The 21692-nt window shown below is 40.3% G+C and overlaps 1 protein-coding gene across 50 annotated transcripts in view; it reads left to right on the top strand.

Moving 5' to 3' along the window:
* Positions 1–21692, top strand: part of LOC130072179 (protein NLRC5-like) — a 912375-nt gene that overhangs the window by 244666 nt on the left and 646017 nt on the right. For 11 of the 50 annotated variants that reach the window (XM_056237182.1, XM_056237189.1, XM_056237191.1 and 8 more), the window contains exons 7-8: positions 6188–6301; positions 6956–7081. The exons of 29 other annotated variants lie outside the window; for them this stretch is intronic. In XM_056237182.1, the coding sequence (XP_056093157.1) occupies positions 6188–6301; positions 6956–7081 (240 nt within the window). Of the gene's footprint in view, positions 1–6187; positions 6302–6955; positions 7082–7376; positions 7473–7679; positions 9408–15703; positions 15776–21692 lie in introns of all 50 variants that reach the window. 10 more of the 50 variants (XM_056237185.1, XM_056237178.1, XM_056237173.1 and 7 more) reach the window with 9 other exon arrangements.

Below are 21692 nucleotides of genomic sequence, written 5' to 3'. Positions count from 1 at the left end.
AGCTTGTGGTGCCACAGTGCAAAAAGGGGGGTCATGCCAGTGTATGCCCACGATGCACCATGTGCTGCCAACCGCAAGTGGCATACCGGCGTCCTCGAAGCGAAAAGACTGTCCTAGCCAAACAAGGACGACACTCGCTGAGATCTTTCCTCCCTTTCTCTCTCCCTCTCCCCTTTGTCTTTTGCAGGACGCTGTTGTGGTTCTTCATCCGGTGCCTCCAGCCAACCAGAGGACAGCCGCAATCGGACATCTCACCAGGTCCGGCAGCAGGCATCGTCCGGAGAGAACAACCGGGAATCCTGATCACCAAGCACAGGACCCACACCAGAAAGTGTGTGTTCGACGCGACCCACGCAACGTCTACAAAGCACCTCACCCCAGCACGACACTGTCACCCGTGTCACCTTGCTCAACCAGAGCATGTGGAGTCGAGTACTGAAAGGTGCCATCCCAGCTAATTGACATTGCTCCTATCGATACAGCCCTCCAAGCTTTGTCTCGACTACCCATTCTAACTACCTTGTCCAAGCCTGGACCGCAGCCGACACTGCACTGCGTACCTCTATGGTAGTCAGACACACCCTGACACTGGGCTTGGCCTTCATCCTATACAGGAGACTGAACGAGATGCAAACATCTTCAGCCAAGCTCACGAAAGGTTTCGGACGAAACCCGCAAAAAGGGGGTGCCAAGTCAGAGACCAGGCCAGAGGCAGCTTTGAACCTCATAGAGCTGAATCCTCAGCCCTAATAACCACCTGCTGCATGAGTCATGATTCACCTGCCATCCACCCATTGTGATGTGTCGTCCAAAGATGTCCACAAAGGGACGTCATTGGACGAAAAGGGGGACTGTAAGGTATCTGGGGTAAATCATTGACTCTGTCCTGAATGCAAATAAAGCACATTCTTCCTAAAACCCAAAGTTTTTAGGATTAATGAAAATTACTGGACTTTGGTGCCAACAAGTCTGCTTCTAACACGTTTACGACTCTGGGACACTCACCAGAGACTAACCCTGCATTCTCCCACTCACTAGTCCAAGCTTCAAAGGAATTCCAGAGAACCCCCCCTATTGGGTGCTCAATGCACGCAGATACAAACACACACACATATATGAACTTTTACTACTCTCCTCATTTAAAGACATTTACTGAGGTATATTTGATATGTTGTTATGTTTGTCGATTGCCCAGGTCCTATGAAGGGATCTATGAGTGTGTGTTAGTTTAAAACAAACTGCAAGGGCAGTTAATTATGCTTTTAATGTAACTTTGCAATATAACTCTCCTTAAATGTCTTTCTTCCTATGTCCAAAATCCTAATGAGCTGAGAAGGTCATTTATGTAATTGAACAAGCCATAAAATGTATTTTACTATGTTTTACCATCTTTTAAATGATTCTGAACAAATTCTGACTGATCGTAAAACCTGTGAATGCGGCCATAATTTAGCTTTGACAAGACAAAGAGAATTTTGCCGCCAAGAGTTTCGTTGAATGTCATTGGCCAGTTCGCACCTCAGAGGTGTGGACTCCAGTTCCTTTAAAGGAACTGGACTCGCTCTTGCTCGGGCTTCCCTCTCTGACCGGTCTCTCTGTCTCCCCTCTCTGGCTGGTACCCTGGACTGCTCTTCCTCCATCATGTGACTCCTTGGTCCATCGGGACCTCGTGTTCATGCGAGGACCCATCTTTCCTTTGTTTGTCTAGTTCAGTTTTATTTTCCTTTTTGTATTCTCCTTTGTTCATTCTCACCGGCGAGTGAAATGAACTTAGTTTGAATCATTTCTTTGGCAACACCTTCAACGGACGATTTGAACATCCCGCCACACGGGCGCGCCGGAAAGGACCTCTGACCGGGTTCGGAACACACGTAACGTTACACAAGAGAACATGATCAGCAAGTATTCGTTTCCTACCGAGATCTAAATACTGCTAAGATTGCCTGCCCTAATTAGGGTACGATTTGACTAGTTGTCTCTCTTAACGGTTCTGTGTCTGATGAATTTTGCCAAACTCACCAGCTCTCTCTATCTCTCTCTCTTTCTCTTTCTATATGCATTCTCCTTCCTCGATGTTTTATTGTGTTTGTAAATACATTTATTCCTTGTAACGTTTATTAACCATATACGTAATCACCTTTATTAAATACATATATTCATTGATTGATTCTGCCTGTGCTCATACTTCAAATCACTTAAATGTTTCGATCAGCTATAAGCTTTGAAATGGTATAATACTTTAAATAGTATTGTGACGAAACAGGAGAGCTATCTTTTACGGCCGTAAAGATCGTCTCTTCCTGCGAGTCTCTTAAAGGTAATTTCTCTGTGGAAATTGATGAAGATCCATGACCAGTTTGCTGGACAAACAGATTATTCGATAATAATTAATTCCATTGAGGAGTATCCTAAGAATCTATATATTCCAGACGATTTGTATATGAATATTGAATTATAATTCGTTATGATTTAATTATTGATAAATACAATTGATCTATCTTGCCGATCTGTATGAATAATTGATTATACATCCATTATATTCGGTCGTTCATAACAGATTGCGTAACCCCTTTGCCGGGTGATTTTTAACATGTATTGTTATCTGGGTCAAACCCGTATCAATAGTTATTAATTTGTAATTACTAAATATTGAATACATATTCCCCAATGGCCCAAATACTCTACATTGGGTTCTTGCTACTGTCGCCTCCGGCTCGCTTAGTTTATGACACTTCATATTCAACACTATTATTGATCTGACGGCACTGGCACTATTGCAGGAGAACTGGACTGAGCTGGACGATGACATCACTGCTTTATAGCTGAACTCGCTTCATATTTGATGAACTTTACACAGTTATTGAACTGAATCAACACTGAACTGACTTCAGCTGATCAATGACACTATTGTCTTTCTAGAGCCGCTTTACAGCAGAACTGAGCTCTGCATCATTGATCATTATTCTCCTGTTTATCCCTGTAAAGCTGCTTTTCATCAATCTGGACTGTAGAAAGCACGAGAGCATTAAATATCATTAAAAAGGAATTATTTAGTGTTAAAGAGAGTTTGTGTGTGTGTGAGAGAATGATGCTTTTCTTTTTAATAATATAATTGACTTATTTTGTGGTTTAAAAGTGTTGTTAATATTAATGCTTGGCTTCTTCCTCTTGTCCTCTTCTTCTTCTTCTTTCCACTGATGAATCTTAATAAGGAATCATGTCTCTTGCTGTTCTGTATTATGGAGTAAAAGAAAATGCAGTTCACCCAGAAATACGTCCTCATTTACTCATCTTTCCCCTCATGCCGTCCGAGATGTGTACGACTTTCCTTCTTCAGATTAACACAAAGGAAGGTTTTAAACAATAAATCATCTCTGGAAGACATAATGCAAGCGCATGTGTTCCTAAAAGCTGGAGCATAAAACACACAATGCAATAACTACAGTAATCCACACGACCCCAATGGAGGATCAATGTCTTCTGAAGTGAAGCGATAAGTGTTTGTAAGAAAAACACCAATATTTTAAACTTTTTAACCCGTAGACTATCGCGTCAGACACACTGTTACTAGCGTGACGTGAGGAGAAGTCGGATAACATCAGTTTTTATTTATTTATTTAAAGAATATATTGCTCACAACAAAATACAAACAAGAACAGATAAAACCATGAGAAACAAGCGAGACGGAAGAAAAGTTTCCCCAGGCTGAGCATTCCCTGCTGAATAACATACAGTGTTCCTCAGACAGTTCGTGTCGTCCAGGAGCAGGGCATAAAGCCTGATGTTGCTCAGTTCATCATCACCAAACATCCTCACAGATCCATCCTCACTCTAGACGGGTTTAGTTGAGGACGTTCTTGATCACGCAGAGGATTCTCACTGGAGTGTGTGTGTGTGTGTGTGTGTGTGTGTGTGTGTCAGTCCTGTCCGCTGCATCCTAACAGAGGAACATCTTCTCCAGATCTTATACACTCATGTATCGTAGAAAAGCCCAAACTATGGCATCTTCTGAAGGGGGTTTTCATTGATTTGTGTATTTAATATATTTATAGGTTTCTTTATGTTTCTTTTGGTTTACGGTATGTTGTTTATTTATTCTGTTTGCTGCTATTTGGACTTCTTGGAATTGTATTAATATTTGTCTTTTTGAGGTTTGTTTGGTATTTTGTGCGTTTCCTCAAGTATTAATAAATCCTCTGACTCCAGGAGATCTCATTCAATCTTATCCTGTATTTTACAGAGTATATGTATGTCTTGATTTGAGAACATGAATAATAATTTCCCGCAGGATTGATGTGATTGTCAGGGACTGATGCTGTTCTGTGGTTTATTCTCTCTCTCCAGTCAGAGTCGGTCATGTGCCGAATCCAGAAAAACCTGTTAGACTACACACTCTTTTCTGAACACAAAGTTCAGTTCAACTGAAAGTGTTTTTCAGGCTGTGCCGTGAAGGAGAAAACATGATATATTAACTAAGAACAAACGTCAAGACAGTAAGTGCTTTCATGAAATATTTCAGTTCACTGGGACACATGGATCATATTTGCTTTCAAGGTGAAGAGAATGAGTGAAATTAAATATGACTTGGCTTTTAGATTATTACATTATATATTTAACATTGACTGAACATCATTATCTGTGAGTGTCTATCATTTGTTAACTGCCTGTTCAATGTTGAGATTTTGAGAAAACAAAATATCTCCGATAAAATATGAATAAAAAAACAATAATGGACGTGCATTTAGTAATACATAGGCTACTGTGTGAGTGTAATGCAGACAGTGGATCTAAAAAAAAACCCTGAACAAACGAAATAACAAAAATATATGATAGAAAAATATGAACAAACAAATAAAAAGAGCAAGAAAAAAAGGTTTTAATGAAAAACTTGAGCTTGAAGGTTCTCAAAGTCTTGATCAAACGTTCTTCCAGTGACGTCATACTACTCCATGATGTCATCAGGAAAGCTCTTCAAGTGCTTCAGGAAAGTTACCTGGTTTAAAGGGTTAGTTCACCAAATAATTACATTTCTGTCGTTAATCGTTCATCCACATATCGTTCCAAACCCGTAAGACTTTCGTTTATCTTCGGAACACAAATAAAGATCGTTTTAAAGGTATTAAACTACTTTTGGCGCTCCAGCGGTTAATAAACAAACTGCTGTCTTGCGGAAGAATATTGTCGCCGGATCTACTTCTCTCTATTGCGAGTCACGCGGGTACTGTGCTACTCCGCAGCGGTTTAAAATAGTCCGAATATAAACACGTATTATAGGCGTACCGTAGTGATTCAGGATAAGACTAAAACACCGGCTGGAAGATGGATTCATGATGTACTCGCTCATTATATACATTTTTTTAATTTTGAACAAAAACCGTTACTAGTTGGTAGTGTACCTCCATTGACAGTCTACTCAACTAAAGTGAAAGTAAGTTATTAGAGTTCACCTGTCGACATTTTAAGCAGGTAAAATACCAATACGACACGGAGAAACAGCATCAAAGTGTTTAATAAACGTTTACGCAGGGATTTCCTTTCAAATCTTTATGATGTTAAAGTGGAGGATTTGAGATCCTGTAGGCCTATCTTGTAAAAGTTTGATCAAGGTGAGTGTTCATGTGTGACTTCCTCATATTAATATGAATCTCTGGAGGACATTTTAAGTGATTGTTTGTTTGATATGAAATCTTTAATAAAGGGTTTCTTTCACTTCAATGTTTATTTTTGTGTTTGGTGATGTCTGTGATTCTTCAGGAGTTTAACAGCATGTGTGTGAACATGAGCTTGAGTTACCCAGTCACATGATCCTTTTACTCACACACTCCAGATATGTTCAGCTAAATTATTAATGTTGTTTAATTCGTTTAATCATTTAATGTAGTGTGTGAATGTTTCTTCATCAGAGTCAGTGGAGGAGATCAAACTCATCAGATTCTCCTGCATCTTCATCATGGCTGATTCACAAGCATCCAGAGATGGAGATTTCTCTCCAGGACGCAGGTACTTTCAACAAACACTGTTAAATACTGTGTCACATCTCAGAAAAATATCAGTTTGCCTGTTTTTGTTTTAAAACTAGCATGAAAAAAAATTAATGAAAGATTAATGTTAATATTAATATGGTTCCTATCATAAAGAATGAACGCAGTAATCTAAAGGATTAAACTGAATCTGTTCTGTGTTCCAGTTCAGTCCAGCAGAAGAGCTCAAACCCAGAGTCCAGCTGTGTGTCTGTGAAGAGTGACCGCTCTATGGATCAGCCAATAAAGTTTAAGAGTGGAGACACACGGCCTGATCTCAGGTATATCACTTCTATGTTATAGTATTTGATATTTTATGAAATTATTATTAATATACAGCAATCATTATTATTTTATATGAAAAATTAATAATTGTATTTTATTGACAAAATATTTTAGTTTGTCTTGTATATTTTTCTGATTAGATCAGATAACATTTTAATCTGTCATATGGTCATGTTACGATGTGCCTCACCTATGGGGCATGTTGTCACATTTCACTTCCATTCTTTCAGTGGAAATGAAGAAAAAAGTACACACTAAATTAATGAAACAAAACCACAGATTGTTCTAGACGTGTGTGAAATTAATGGGGGAAAATAAATACTCTGAACCCCAAGTGTATTTACTCAAGCTGAGAAAGTTAAAAAGTGTTAGGTTGTGCCCCGCTCTCCCCTATCATTTCTATAAAAGTGTTGCTTATAGTATGACATTTTTGAATTAGAAGCAACATTTATCAGTCAGTCAGTTTATTACTTGCAATGACATCAAGTAAATGTAAGCTGAGAATTTTTCCACATTTATATAATGTAGTATTATAATTAAGCAGATTGTTCAGAAAGTTTGTAACAACACTCCCTGGTGTTTCCTGAGACAGAAGATTCCTGTAAAAGTGCACAACATTTATAAGTCTGTCTGCTTTTTATTTTATTTAGTTTGAAAACCAGTTCAGTCCAGCAGAAGAGCTCAAACCCAGAGTCCAGCTGTGTGTCTGTGAAGAGTGACTGGTCTATGAATGAGCCAATGAAGTTTAAGAGTGGAGACACACGGCCTGATCTCAGGTATATCATTTCTATAAAAGTTATGCTTATAGTATTTGATTTTTTAAATTATATTATTATTATTATTAATATACAGCAGTTTAATTATCTGGATTTGAACCAATGGATTTTAAGTTGAAATCCTGTAAGTTTCAGTCTATTAATGATGATCATTGTGCTCTTGTGTAAAGCTCTATGTATTGTATTGTTAATACATTCACACACTGTAAAAGCTGTTGGTCTGTTACTCAGTTAATGACACAATTACATCAATATCAGTGTGTCTGATTCTTTACACTCTTCATTCTGATTTAAGGTCAAATCTTCCATCCGGACCAGTTAAAAACAAAACTGTGTTCAAGCCTGTGATTCAACCACAAGACTTTAATGAAAGCATGTGTCCTGGTTTCAGGTAAAATGCAGGACTTTTGTTGTTGTTTAATTTTAGGTGTTTCAATTCACATCACACATCACTCAAACACATGATTAATGATTTAAACATTTCAGAAAACTAATGATGTTCTGTGTCCCATAATACAGCAAACAAATAATATATTGTGTAATGTATGGTTATTGACTTCTCTGACTTGTGTAATAATGTGGTATTTTAATCTTACAGCCATGACTCTAAACCTGCTGAAGTCCTCAACACATTGAGATCAAATCTGAGACAGAAGTGTGAGTGTGTGTGTGAGGGAATATCAAAGCAGGGAAACCCAACACTCCTGAATGAGATCTACACAGAGCTCTACATCACAGAGAGTGGAAGTGGAGAGATCAATAATGAGCATGAGGTGAGACAGATTGAGACACAGTCCAGGAGAGCAGAAACAGAGGACACACCGATCAAATGCAGTGACATCTTTAGACCTTTACCTGGACAAGACAAACCCATCAGAACTGTGCTGACAAAGGGAGTCGCTGGCATTGGAAAAACAGTCTCTGTGCAGAAGTTCATCCTGGACTGGGCTGAAGGGAAAGAGAATCAGGACGTCCAGCTCATATTCCCACTCGCTTTCAGAGAGCTCAACTTGATGAAGGACAAAACACTCAGTCTTTCAGATCTTCTTCATCGCTTCTTCCCTGAAAGCAGAGAAATGGCCATATCCAGTGATGAGTATAAAGTGCTGTTCATCTTTGATGGTCTGGATGAGTGTCGTCTGTGTCTGGATTTTCAGAGCGATGTGAGGTTGTGTGATGTGACTGAATCCGCCTCAGTGGACGAGCTGCTGACGAACCTCATTGTGGGGAATCTGCTTCCCTCGTCTCTCATCTGGATCACCTCCAGACCAGCAGCAGCGGATCTCGTCCCCTCTGAGTGTGTCCATCGAGTGACAGAGGTACGAGGCTTCAGTGACACACAGAAGCAGGAATACTTCAGGAAGAGAATCAGTGATCAGAGTCTGGCCCACAGGATCATCTCACACCTGAAGTCCTCAAGGAGCCTCTTTATTATGTGCCACATCCCAGTGTTCTGCTGGATCTCAGCCACTGTTCTAGAGGAGATGTGCAGTGGAGCAGAGAGAGGAGAGATTCCCAAGACTCTCACTCAGATGTACACACACTTCCTGCTCATTCAGACCAACATCAGACATGAGAAGGACTATGAGAAGAAAGTGAAAGATGAAGACATGATTGTCAAACTGGGGGAACTGGCGTATCGGCAGCTTGTGAAAGGCCACCTGATCTTCTATGAGGAAGACCTGAGCGAGTGTGGCATTGATGTGGCAGAAGCATCAGTTTACTCAGGATTGTGCACTCAGATCTTCAGAGAGGAGTTGGGCTTGTGTCAGGGGAAAGTCTTCTGCTTTGTTCATCTGAGCATTCAGGAACATCTAGCAGCTCTATATGTGCATCTCTCCTTTATCAACAATAACATCAATGTGTTTGACCAGATTACCAAACCAACTAATAGAGGCAAAGTGTCCCTATCTGATCTCCATCAGAGAGCTGTGGATGAAGCTTTACACAGTAGAAATGGGCATCTGGACCTTTTCCTTCGTTTCCTTCTGGGTCTGTCAGTGAAGTCTAATCAGAGTCTCTTACAAGAACTAAAGACACAGACAGCAAACAGCTCTCACAACAATGAGGAAACAGTTGACTATATTAAAGAGAAGATCAGTGAGAATCCCTCTCCAGATAAATACATCAATCTGTTTCACTGTCTGAATGAACTGGGTGATCTTTCTCTAGTGAACGAAGCTGAACCTCATACAAGCCGTAGAGGATTACGTGCTGTGAAACTCTCCTCGTCTCAGTGGTCAGCTTTAGTGTTTGTGTTGTTGTCCTCAGAGGAGACACTGCAGAGGTTTAACCTGTGGAGATTAATTGGAGCCAGTAATGATGGGTAAGTAACACTGAGTGCAATCATTACAGTCTAAAACATTATGAACAAAGAGAAACTCAGAGATCAGAGGTGTTTAAATCACGGGGCACAGACTGATTTCTGGGATATTGATCATAATTTGCGGGTGTTTCTCAAACCGTGGCTGTGTCCTAGTAAGGCTGCATATCTCGACTGCCACGTCATCAAGCGCCTCTGAAGGCCGTCTCAGTTTGAAGGATCTTTTGAACACAGACTTCATTTTGTGTCTTTAATTCAGATCATTTTGAAGGATGCATCAAGTTTATCCTTCGTGTTCTTCAATCTCCCACAATCCTTTGCACACATTCCAGTTCATGTAAAAGAACTGATGGAAACGAGTCGGCACTGAGTTTATCTGAGTTCATTATGAAATGTAAGACACAGATAATGTGTTCGGAGATGAAGGCATACATGTTATCTTATGTTTCTGTGTAAATGAATCACTGAACACTAAACTGACAATAATGTAAGACACTGGGAGACACAGACGGCTGTCGTTCACTGTATTACAGTAATAAAACAGCAAGTTAATAGAAAGTATTTTTCCTAAATGAAGTTTTAATAGTAACAGCAAGTGGACGTCCGCGGATCCTCCTGATGATGATAATGACGTCACGCGGACGGCCAAAGTAAACTTGATAAAACAGTGAATGTCCTTGATGGCGTTCCTGGAGGCGTTCAGCTCTTCACAGCGGCTCTTCAAAACTGGCTGTAAAAAATAAATCTGCATTGTTTATCCTTTTGATCTTTCATTCAAAGAATTGCCCAAAATCTAATCTTTCATCGAAGTTAAAGAATTGAAAGTGTGGGGGAAATCACATTATGAAACAAATGCTTTTCTCCAAAACATGTTGGCCACAATTATTGGCACCCTTTTATTAAATACTTTTTGCAATCTCCTTTTGACAAGATAACAGCTCTGAGTTTTCTCCCGTATCGTCAAAGCTTTATTAAGGACACACATGGTCCAAACACAAACAGTGACACAACATAAACAGTAACAGACAAATACAAACAAAAAAACAACCCAATATGACATGTTTCCATATAGGCTAAAACACCAATGGTTCCACATACTAGAGGAGAACCTGACTGAACTCAGGGCCGGATTCGTCAATGTTGAAATGATGCTGTTTGCAGAATCTAATAACCTACACATACATCTGTACATGAGATTGTGCAGAACAGCAGAACAGGTGCACACGCCAACACTGACAAACATTTGCACTACTCCATCGTGGCTCCTATAACGCCTGATGAGTTTGGAGAACACCTGACCTGAGATCAGAGACCATTCCTGCATACAGACTCTCTCCAGATGGGGACTTTCAATTCTTCAGCTATTTTCTTACAGCCTCTTTCTATTTTGTGAAGCTCAACAATCTTTTGATGCACATCAGGGGCCGTATTCACAAAGAATTTTATCTTACCACTAGGAGTACTCCTAAATCGCACTAAAATATTTTAGCTAGGAGTTTTCTCTTAAAAGTTATTCACAACGCCTTTCAGACCTACTCTTAGTAAGGAAAAATTACAACTCCTAAACTAAGAGTGATTCTTCGTTTCTATGGATGACGTCACTTCTCATGCACGAGCTTCCTCGCAATGATCACGGTGATTGGTTGTTAGATGACAGGGCCATCATGCGGAGCATAACACAGACGCAACAAATCATGTCCTACACAAAATAATAATAGTAATTAGGGATGTCCCGATCAGGTTTTTTTGCCCTCGAGTCCGAGTCCGAGTCATTTGATTTTGAGTATCTACCGATACCGAGTCCCGATCCGATACTTATATAATACATAAAAAAAGAATAAAGAAGAGAGAAAAAAACAGATCCAGGATGTTCCTTATTTTTTATTTAATTCACCTTATTTTAACATTCAACAACTCTGTTAACAAACAGAGCACTTCTGTGAGGTAGCTTGAACAATCAAGTAATAAATAACATAAAATCTTCACTTTTTGACTTTAGTGCAACAGTGAATATAGAAAAAGTCTAATATAAAAACAAATAGCACCTCAACTTAAAATACCCGGCAGGCATGTAAACAAAAAATAAAAATGTTTTAAAAGTGTATAAAAAATAATGAGAATATATATATAGGCCTACATTAGGGGTGTAACAGTTCACAAAATTTGCGGTTCGGTTTGATACGATACAGCAAAAAGAAAGAAATGCCAGAGAAATTTCCTATTTATTAAAAGAAAAACTATTTTTAAATAATTTTGAGTTTTCCTACATCTTGAAACTTTCAGGTTTATAAATGGGGGTAATCTTTGAAGGATGAACAAATAATGTTTTGGTAATCACATTAAAAATAACATTTAAATATATATTATTTGAGTTTTGAAATGCAATATTAAATCCATGTTTATTCACGGCACAATGTTTCTCCTGGTTCCCAGACTTCCCACGTCAGCGCTGTTTGATCTAATAGAGATCTACGGTTAATAACGGAGAAATGTGAATGCTTCTCTCTAGATCTCGCAGAGATGTTATTACTTCAGTGGCGAATTCAAATGTTTTCTTCACTGGATCTCTCAGCACAGTGTCGCTTGATCTCGCGCTGCACAGATGTTGCTGGTCCGAACTGATAAATGGTCCGTTAAGCACAATATAATGAGAAGCGCAGTTTCGTTCCGCTTTCATTACATTTGCCATTTGATGTTGCGCAACGTTGTGGTGGTCGCGCCAGCGCGGATTTTGTCTGCAGGAAAAATGGTCTTAGGAATCGTTCGGTTTGTATGCATACCGAACCGGAAGCCTCGTACCGAAACAGTTCAATAATTACGAATACATGTACCGTTACACCCCTAATTTACATATATCCGAGTCCTGATCGGGAGGTAACGTCCGATTCCGATCGAGTCTGAAACCACGTGATCGGGCCCGATTTCCGATCGCGTGATCGGATCGGGACATCCCTAATAGTAATGTCATCGAAATGCATATATAATGACATGTTTGTGCAGGCCCCAGTGAAGTGTAATTCTAAAAAAGCAGAGAGAGAGAGAAAAGTCATGAATTCAATTCAATTAAATCAAGGTAGCCTAATACCCCAATGAAAACCGCCACTTGCCTAATAATGAAAAACGACACTTGCATTAACACTTGCTTGGTTAATTGACATCATATTAGCCTAAATAGACTACTTAAAGCAAGGAAATGTTGCTCCTATTGAAGTAATGTAACGGTGTGTTCACACCGAACGCGAATAGAGGGTCAAATACGCGTCTATCGCGTTTAGTTAGACGCTTGAACATTCGCTCGAGTTCAAATTTTTCAACTTGCGTGGAAGACATTCGCGGCAAACGCGTCGCCCAATTCGCGTCATTCGCAACGGCCGGCGCCAATGATGCGTCTATTCGCGTCTTTGCATTGACTTTGTATGTAATCTACTCGCGCAAATAATTAAATTCGCGTTCGGTGTGAACACACCATAATAGTTGAATGACGGTGGATTGAACTCGCCAAAACGGAAAAGAAAGCCCAACTGGACGCAGGATCAGTTACTGCTGCTGGCCCAAAAACATAATAAAAGTGAAATTCGGCACTGGGATATCAAGCAAAACTAAGCGTGAGACGTGGGAGAGGATTTGTTCGCAGATCAATGCAGCATTCCCGCTTGTGTCGCGGACCCCGGACGACTGCGAGAGGCGCTGGTGTGCGCTACAGTCCTTTATGAATAGGTCTTAGTGAGTTAGGAGTCCTCTCGACTTCTTTTAAGCTGTCCCAGACTTAGGTGCTACTTTTAGGGCTAAAATGCTTCGTGAATTACTCTTAGTGAAAAAAATTAGGAGTCCTAAAGTTAGGAGTGACACGCCCATTATTTTTAGGAGTTGGTCCTAAATTCGCCAGTTAGGAGCTACTTTTAGCCTTAAAATTCTTTGTGAATACGGCCCCAGAACTATATTCTTTGGTTTTACTCATTGTAATGGATGATTAAGGGAATTTGGCCTTTGTGTTTCCTCATATTTAAACTCCTGTGAAACAGAAGTCATGGCTGGACAATTTCATGTTCCCAGTCCTCCTGGTGTGCTAAAAAAGGTAAACATTAATGGGAATATACTTATATTTTACTCGTAAAAAATTCTAGGGGTGCCAATAATTGTGGCCAACGTGTTTTGGAGAAAAGCATTTATTTCATAAAGTGATCGAGGCTTCGTGAAACACTTCGAAACACCCCGACACCGTCTCCACGGTGACCCCTAGTGGTCAGAACAGTGTAAATGCAACAATAACCCGGGCCAAACATGCATAAAAAACCCTTTTACAAATCTATTGCAAATGTTTTATTGAAAGTTAAAATCTTTCAAATGCAATTATCTAATTATCCAATAAGATTATTACATGATTAAGATTATATATAAGTGTATATATGTTCTTTTATCAATTGTCAGGGTTTGTTTTGTTAGTTCTATGAATGGCTCAGCTAAACAGGCCAAAAAGACTATGAACTACCATTATTCATTTTAATTATACTAATGTCTAATTAAATAGTCTACAAATGTATAAAACTGATCAGAGATGATGTAAACCCCACAGACACGTGTTCAGTGGTTCTCAGTGCCTCCTCATGATCATGGGTTGACAGAGATCATCAGCGCTGAAACATTGACATTCAAAAGTGTCCCGAAACAGTTGTGACGTAATGAAGCCTCGTTTCCTGAAATCACGTGACTCTGGCAGTTTGATACGCGCTCCGAACCATTGATTCAGAACACACGATCTGTAAAGGCTTGGAAGCTTCATGAAGCAGTGTTTTGAGATGGCCATCACTCCTGCACAGTGCTCTGGCATCTTAACTGCTGCTACACAACGCAACTAGGAGTATGAGCGGTTAAAGATGGCGGCCGCATTTCTGGCGCCCAGCGGCCAATAGAGCGTCTATCTCTATATCATGTCTGTGTCACACGGCCCCGATCAGACACTGACGAGTCGACTGAACTAACGTAACGTCTCGAAGTCCGAACCCGAAGACACGAGAGGCGGGAACAGACGTGATGCATTTGAAGTTGCAAAAGAAAGAGCGTCTCGGATCAGGAGGCGAGGGGAACTAACAGAACGCCATAGCCTGAACTTAAGACCCGACTCATCAATCAATTACACGTTTCCCTTTCTTATCATTTGGCTTTGGCTGCATTACCCCATAGTTTATTGTTATTTTTTCAATTGTAATCAACATTTTCGTAAGTACTAAATATATTGGGCCATTTAACATGATGTTTTAATTATGAAATCAACAAAAAGTTTCGTTCATTTTGCTAAACGAGATTCAAAGATCAGAGTCAGTAAAATGATCCAAACTTCCCACTACTAGTGTGTGTGTGTGTGTGTCTGTGTGTGTGTGTCTGTCTTTCTGTGTTTGTCTGAGTGTCTGTGTGTGTGTGTGTCTGTCTGTCTGTGTGTGTCTGAGTGTCTGTGTGTGTGTGGTCATGTTTATATTACATTGTGACCAAATGTCCCCACAAAGGTGGTAATATCTGAAATCCTTGTCCTTGTGGGGACATTTTTTGGTCCCCATGAGTAAACAGCTTATAAATCCTAATGAGTGATGTTTTTTGGAAATGTAAAAATGCAGAAAGTTTTCTGTGATGGGTAGGTTTAGGGGTAGGGTTAGTGTGTGTGTGTGTGTGTGTGTGTGTGATGGGTAGGTTTAGGGGTAGGGTTAGTGTGTGTGTGTGTGTTAGTGTAAGGGGACAGAATATACAGTTTGTACAGTATAAAAACCATTACGCCTATGGAGAGTCTCCACAAAGATTGTGGACCAGACATGTGTGTGTGTTTCTGTCTGTGTGTTTGTGTGAGTGTGTGTGCGTGTGTGTGTGTGTACGCGTGCTTGTGTGTGTGTGTGTGTGTGTGCGCCAGTGCTGCTGCCCCAGTTAATGTGACTTTATCACAATTAGCTTACTTCTCATTTCAAAAACAACTTGTTTAACACAAAATACTTCTTGATTCATGAAAATATACGCATTTGACCGGACAAAATCTGATATGTCCAAATAGTGTTGTAGTGTAAATGTAGACTAATAGACCTTGACAAGCGACATTGACAAGAGAAAGAGAAACAAATCTGTGTTGCTGAATACGAGGCTTCTACAGTTATAGACACTAAAACAACTTTCCACACGTCCTTTATAAAGCAGTGTTTAATTAAAAACATATTTGAGGGTATTTATGAAGGTATAATGTATTATTTACTTATTTTATGAATTATTATTATTATTGTTAGCATTATTAATTAACTTATTTTTTTATTTTTTTATATTAGTGTCCTCCAAAACACAGGAGATGAAGTTCTCCAGAAGCTGATGCCTGTGATTACAGCAACTAGATCAGCTGAGTAAGTAACACTGAGAACAAGCATCACTGCTAAAACATTATAACAGTTCTTACTTAAACATTATACATTAATGGTTTAACAAATAATATGAGTGTCACACTTCAGCTTTTAAACCCTCCACCTATCTGACCTGATTAATGATCTACATATGTTATGAGGGTGAGGAAGGATGAACCCAATAGCAGACAGTAGTCAAGGCAACACGATTTATTAAACAAATAACCGGGAAAACAAAGCCCACGAGGGGGCAAAACAAGACAGGACTACGGTGACTAACTAGACAACGACACTGACAAAACACTAGAAAACAAACAACACTTCAAGAGAAACTAACAATGACTAGACTTTCAATGACTTTCGAAACTAAACACAAGACAAGACAGACTGTGACATAGATAAAAACCAACAAAACATGTAAAACACTAACAATGGCAAACAGGAATAAACAATAACAGGGTTCGGGTGAAACATCAAAAACAACATACAAGGCAAAGGAGGTGGAGGAAACACAGAGTTCATGGGGGGAGGTCCAGGGTGGATGGGAGGACTGGGGGTCTTGGGTCCACGGGAGGAGGGCTGAGGACGAGAACTCCGGGCAGGCTTGGATGGGGACACATGAGTAGAGGTCTTGGGAGAAACAGTCCGGGGCTTAGTGAGGACAGGGGAAACAAACGGAAGTCCAGGGACAGTGGGGACAGGAACAAATGGTGAAACAGTCCGGGGACTAGTGGAGACGGGGGAGACCGGGAAAACAGATGGGGATACTGCATTAGAGGGAGCAGCAACAGGCTCAGACATGGAGGACACAGAGGATAAGGTAACGGGACTCCTGACAGGGGACATGGCAGGCGACAGGGCAGGACTGGGTGTAGCGCTCACGGCGACAGGCTCGGGAGCAGCGCTCACAGGACCAGGCGTGGGTCTGACGCTCACTGTGGCAGGCGTGGGGGCTGCGCTCTCAGGAACCGGATCGAGTGCTGTGCTCACAGGGACAGGACCAGGTGCAGCGCTCACGGAGACATGCGTGGGTGCTGCGCTCACCGTGACAGGCTCGGGTGTTGAGGACAAGGCAGGACAGACAGGTTCAAGGATTTTGACAAGACTTGACAAATAATTAGCTAAAGCCTCAGCGGCAATGACAACAGGCATACTTTGACGAGCTGATACCGATCGCAGGACTGCTTCTGCAGCTTGATCGGCCGCAGCTCTCACAGCAGCTGACTTGGGATCGGCGCTCGCTGGAGCGGGCTCTGGGACGGCGCTCGCTGGAGCGGGCTCTGGGACGGCGCTCGCTGGAGCGGGCTCTGGGACGGCGCTCGCTGGAGCGGGCTCTGGGGAAGACAGAGACGGAGGACAAGAGGCTCCCTTCTTCCTCTTCTTCTTCCTGGGTCGCGGTGCAGAGGACGTAGCCGGGCTTGTGACCAGTTGCGGAAGCACAGCAGGGACTGCAGTCTCAGTGGAAGAGGACTCCGAAGTCGACTCCCACGACAGCCGTCTCTCTCGTTTGCCAAGTAGACCTTCGGGTCCGGATGACGTCACGGGAGTGGAACCAGCTTGATTCCCCTGGGAAACGACGCCTAGGACACGACCCTCCGGAATCACTGGCAGCTTGACTGGTGGTGAAGACAAGATGGACCCCCGGGACTCCCTCCTCGATAAACAATCCACCACATCAGCGAACGAATGGCAAACCAGGCTCTCCCGTTCAGCCAGGGGTGGAGGAGAGTTGAGACCCGCAATGAGGTAGCGGTTTAGGAGGTGATCAGGCAGGAAAAACCTCCTCTCGTTGGCGACCCGGGCATACTCACACAATGATAACTCTCCCTGGGAGGGAATCGGGAGTTTGCCCCTCTTAGAGTCAGCGATGGTCCTGTGCCACCAATCCTTAAGATCATCAAGGTTATGCCTGACATAAGAGGACGTAATGTCTGCTGGGTTCGGTTCTGGTCGGTTCATTCTGTTATGAGGGTGAGGAAGGATGAACCCAATAGCAGACAGTAGTCAAGGCAACACGATTTATTAAATAACTAGTGATGGCAGTGTGACGCTGAAGCTTCGATACGTGCTTCGAAACCCTGAACTACAAACCTAGAGAACCACTGCTTCAAAGCTTGCTTTGGTGCGAAAAAAATCATGTGACATATGACGTCCGAAGCAGCAAGTGCTTCATTGCATGAATGAATCATCTGACTGGTTTGCGGTCCAATCAGGTGATTCACTGGAACGGCGCGTCTCGATTCTGACAGGTGATAGGTTGAAACAGTTTTGAGCGCCTTTTAGTCTTTATAACCACTCTAAACAATGTACAATTGTACAATGTACAAAACCATCAAAATGTGTACCCTCATCGGTTTAATCTTGGAAAAAAAAAAATTATGTTCGCCAGCATCATCTGTTCCTTGTTAGCGAGTGTTTTCCAAGTCTGGAGAGGTTGTGAGCAAAAAAAGAAACCGACTCAGTCCAAAAACTGTTGAAAAAATAATGTACCTCAATAAAAATCTTTGAGTGTTCCCCATCCCAAAAATCACCCCCTGCCATAGTTACACAAGCACACCCAACCTATGCCATATTTTCCCAGCACTCTCTCCTAAATAACACAAAACATACATTTATAAATTTTTATTTGTAAATAGAACATTATGCTCAGCATTAGCGTGTGCATCAAAGAGTTTTCAAAGGAAATATAGTTAAAAATCCAAGGGTGATCTTAGCAAAGATGCTTCAGAACTAAAGTAGTTTCTCAAATACTGCTCACTGATTAATTTGACTGCAGCCTTGCTTTTCGCCAGGAGAGGTCGCTGCAACTGAAGCTTCGAGTAATGAACCCATTTTCGAACCAATTGGCTCAAGTGGTTCAGTGCTTCACAAAAGCTTCATTTGGCCATCACTACAAATAACCGGGAAAACAAAGCCCACGAGGGGGCAAAACAAGACAAGACTACGGTGACTAACTAGACAACGACACTGACAAAACACTAGAAAACAAACAACACTTCAAGAGAAACTAACAATGACTAGACTTTCAATGACTTTCAAAGACAAGACTTTCACAGGGTACTCACAAGTAACATTTGGCAATGAACCGACAAGAGACAGTGAAACACAAGGGGATAAAATAGGGAGACTAATCATGACATGACAGGTGACACAGATAAAGCAATAATGACTAAATCAGGATAACAAGGGGGCGGGGTAAAGAGAGGAGACAACGCAAGCACATGGCCCAAACAAATGGCCATGTGCTGCACATGAAACATGGGTCTGCCATGATCCTGCCACAAGACCAGTGAAATCAAAGACAAGATGGCAGAATCATGACAACGTAACCGTTTTTATGATATTTGTGTGAGAAATTTATTTTCAAATATATGCATTTATAATTAACATTTAAACAAATGAACATTTATATTTAGACCTTTTTAATATTTATTTTAATTTAATTAAAATGTTAATACATTTATTTAGGTAAAAAAAACAGATGTTTTTTAATGTTTTTCATTTGATCAGTTTTACATAATCTTTCTCCCTCCCATAATCTCTTAGAATAACAGTTAAACTTGCTGATATGTTTAATTCATTGTTTAAAAAAGAGATATTGCACAAATGATATGCACTCATGATCCCTCAGTCTCTCTGCCTATTTCCCCAGTTCAGTTGTTTGTCTCAGCGCAGAGTCTTGTCTAGAGTTCCTGGCATTACTGAGCGTTGTCCTTGTTTTCTGCTATTCCTGGTTTGGAGATCTGCCTGTGTCCTGGGGTGTGTTCCAGAAAGCAAGCTTATCTTACCCTCAAACATAGCCTGAACTCTTGCTTGATTAAACCACATTATTTGCTTTTATTGTTTAATTTCATGGTTCACACACCAGACCTTCTCAACAGAGACGAATCCACGAGTCGCCATGGAAACAGACGCTGAGAAAAAGCGCGCCGTACGACTACTTTCTTCTTTTGTTAAATGCTGATTTACATAGTGCATATCGCCTCCTATTTGGTGATTGTGCAATCATTTTAAAATCTTTTTACATTATAGCGTAGACAATGTCCTGTTGCAAAAAACAAACAAACGTCTGAATGCAGATAAACGATGTGTGAGATGAGCATTAGCTATATATTATAATAAACTGAACATTAGCTTGTTGTAACAGCGCTTTATATAGATATAAGTGTCAGGCCCGCTGGAGCCTCATCAATAGAGACGCATGCGCTGAACACCTCTGGAGTAAACTGACCCTGGATCAGAACCGGCTCCGGAGCTGCTATGGCTACTGATGAGAGAGAGAGCTGTGCGAGAGAGAGAGAATGAAGCTCAGGATTTTATAGGCGATTTGATACACACGATTTTGATGAAGTTAGTAGGGATTTTTATTTTAGTTTGAAAACAGAGGAATATCTGCAAATTGATAAAGCCTCTGTGTTGAGGGTTTTACAAACCACCCAAAAACTAAAAGCCCTGGGCTTGATAAAGTCAGTGGAGAGTTTTGAGGAGCTGTGCTTATCAGCGCTGTGATATCAGGCATTTCATTTTTCAGACCTCATTGAGATTACAGAGAGTGCCTTCAGTTGTTTCTATCAAAAGCTAGATCAGTGTTTATATCTGAACTTTAAACTTTTATCCCATTACTTCTATTTAAGCTGTTTCATGCCAACTCTCTCTGGGTCAGTGGCAGCGCCAACACAGATGTAAAGTGTTGCGATGTGATTTAGTCAAAGGTTTAATAGAGGAATTGTAAGAAGATGGTGTGTGTGTGTGAATGGAGATCACAGTATTGTAAAGCTGAATCGGTCAGCTCTACTGTCTTATCTCTCTCTCAGCATATGAGCAGCGCGAGGGCTTTCAGTGCTTCAGTCTCACGCCGCTTCCACACGTCCACTAGACAGGGATATTACGACACTCATAGATAACCACACGCTTCAGCCTCTGTTGGAGCAAGCTGGGTTTCCATGTTTTATGGGGACTTTCCATAGAAATACTAATTTTTATTCTGTACAAACTGTATATTCAATCCCCTAATCATAACTGATGTATTTTAACAAAGTGAACTGATGAGTATTTCTATACATTTCATGTTGACAGCATTATGTTATTTATTGTTTAAGTGTTATATTTATCTCTGGATAAAGGCTTAACCCTTGTGTTATCTTCATTTGGGGCCGACACTAGTTATCTTTGGGGTCTCCAGGGACCCCAGACAATAACATTTAATTTTGTAACAGAATTAATTTTTTTTTTTTTTTTTTTTTTTTTTACAAATGTAATTTGACTGTAATTTTGATATATTTTAAATTTCTATAAATAAATAAATATTTATTTAAATAGGCTTTTTACAAAAAAACAGCATTTTATGTAAAATTCACTTTATAAAAGACCCAGATTTCTGACTTTCATTCATGGGGATAACCTGGATAACTTTATATGGTTTAATGTATGATTTGTGCCCATTTTTTTGGAAAATGCAGTTTTAAAATAAAAAAAAATATTTTTAACCACTAGATGGCTATAGAGCTCCACTATTTGCTATTCGACTAACTAAATATATCTTTTCACAAGTTGGATTCAGTTGGATTCATACCTAAATATTATAAAATCACAATTATAACAAAAATAAAATACTTTTGTCAAAGTTTAGCATTTTTGTACTGAAAAATGTTTTCAATAATGTTATGATTAGAATCAAACCTGAACAATGTTACAAAGATACATTTTTAGATTTTATTATTTACAGTTTTTTACAATCACTTTGCTACTATTTTCAGAACATTGATGTCATTTTTCAAAACTCTAGACACAAAACTCAAAACGGTTATCACTTGTAACACAGGCTGTCTAATGTTCAAAACATTGCATTGCGCATTCACATCTTTAAAGAAATCTTGCACTTGCACAATCATTGGTTCAAAAAACAAATTTACTGTGAAAT

Source organism: Rhinichthys klamathensis, unplaced genomic scaffold, assembly GCF_029890125.1.
Source record: "Rhinichthys klamathensis goyatoka isolate OS25496 unplaced genomic scaffold, OSU_Roscu_1.1 h1tg000481l_1, whole genome shotgun sequence".
NCBI lineage: Eukaryota > Metazoa > Chordata > Actinopteri > Cypriniformes > Leuciscidae > Rhinichthys > Rhinichthys klamathensis.
The sequence above is the reverse complement of the archived record's forward strand: the minus strand, read 5'-3'. Positions and strand labels throughout refer to the sequence as shown.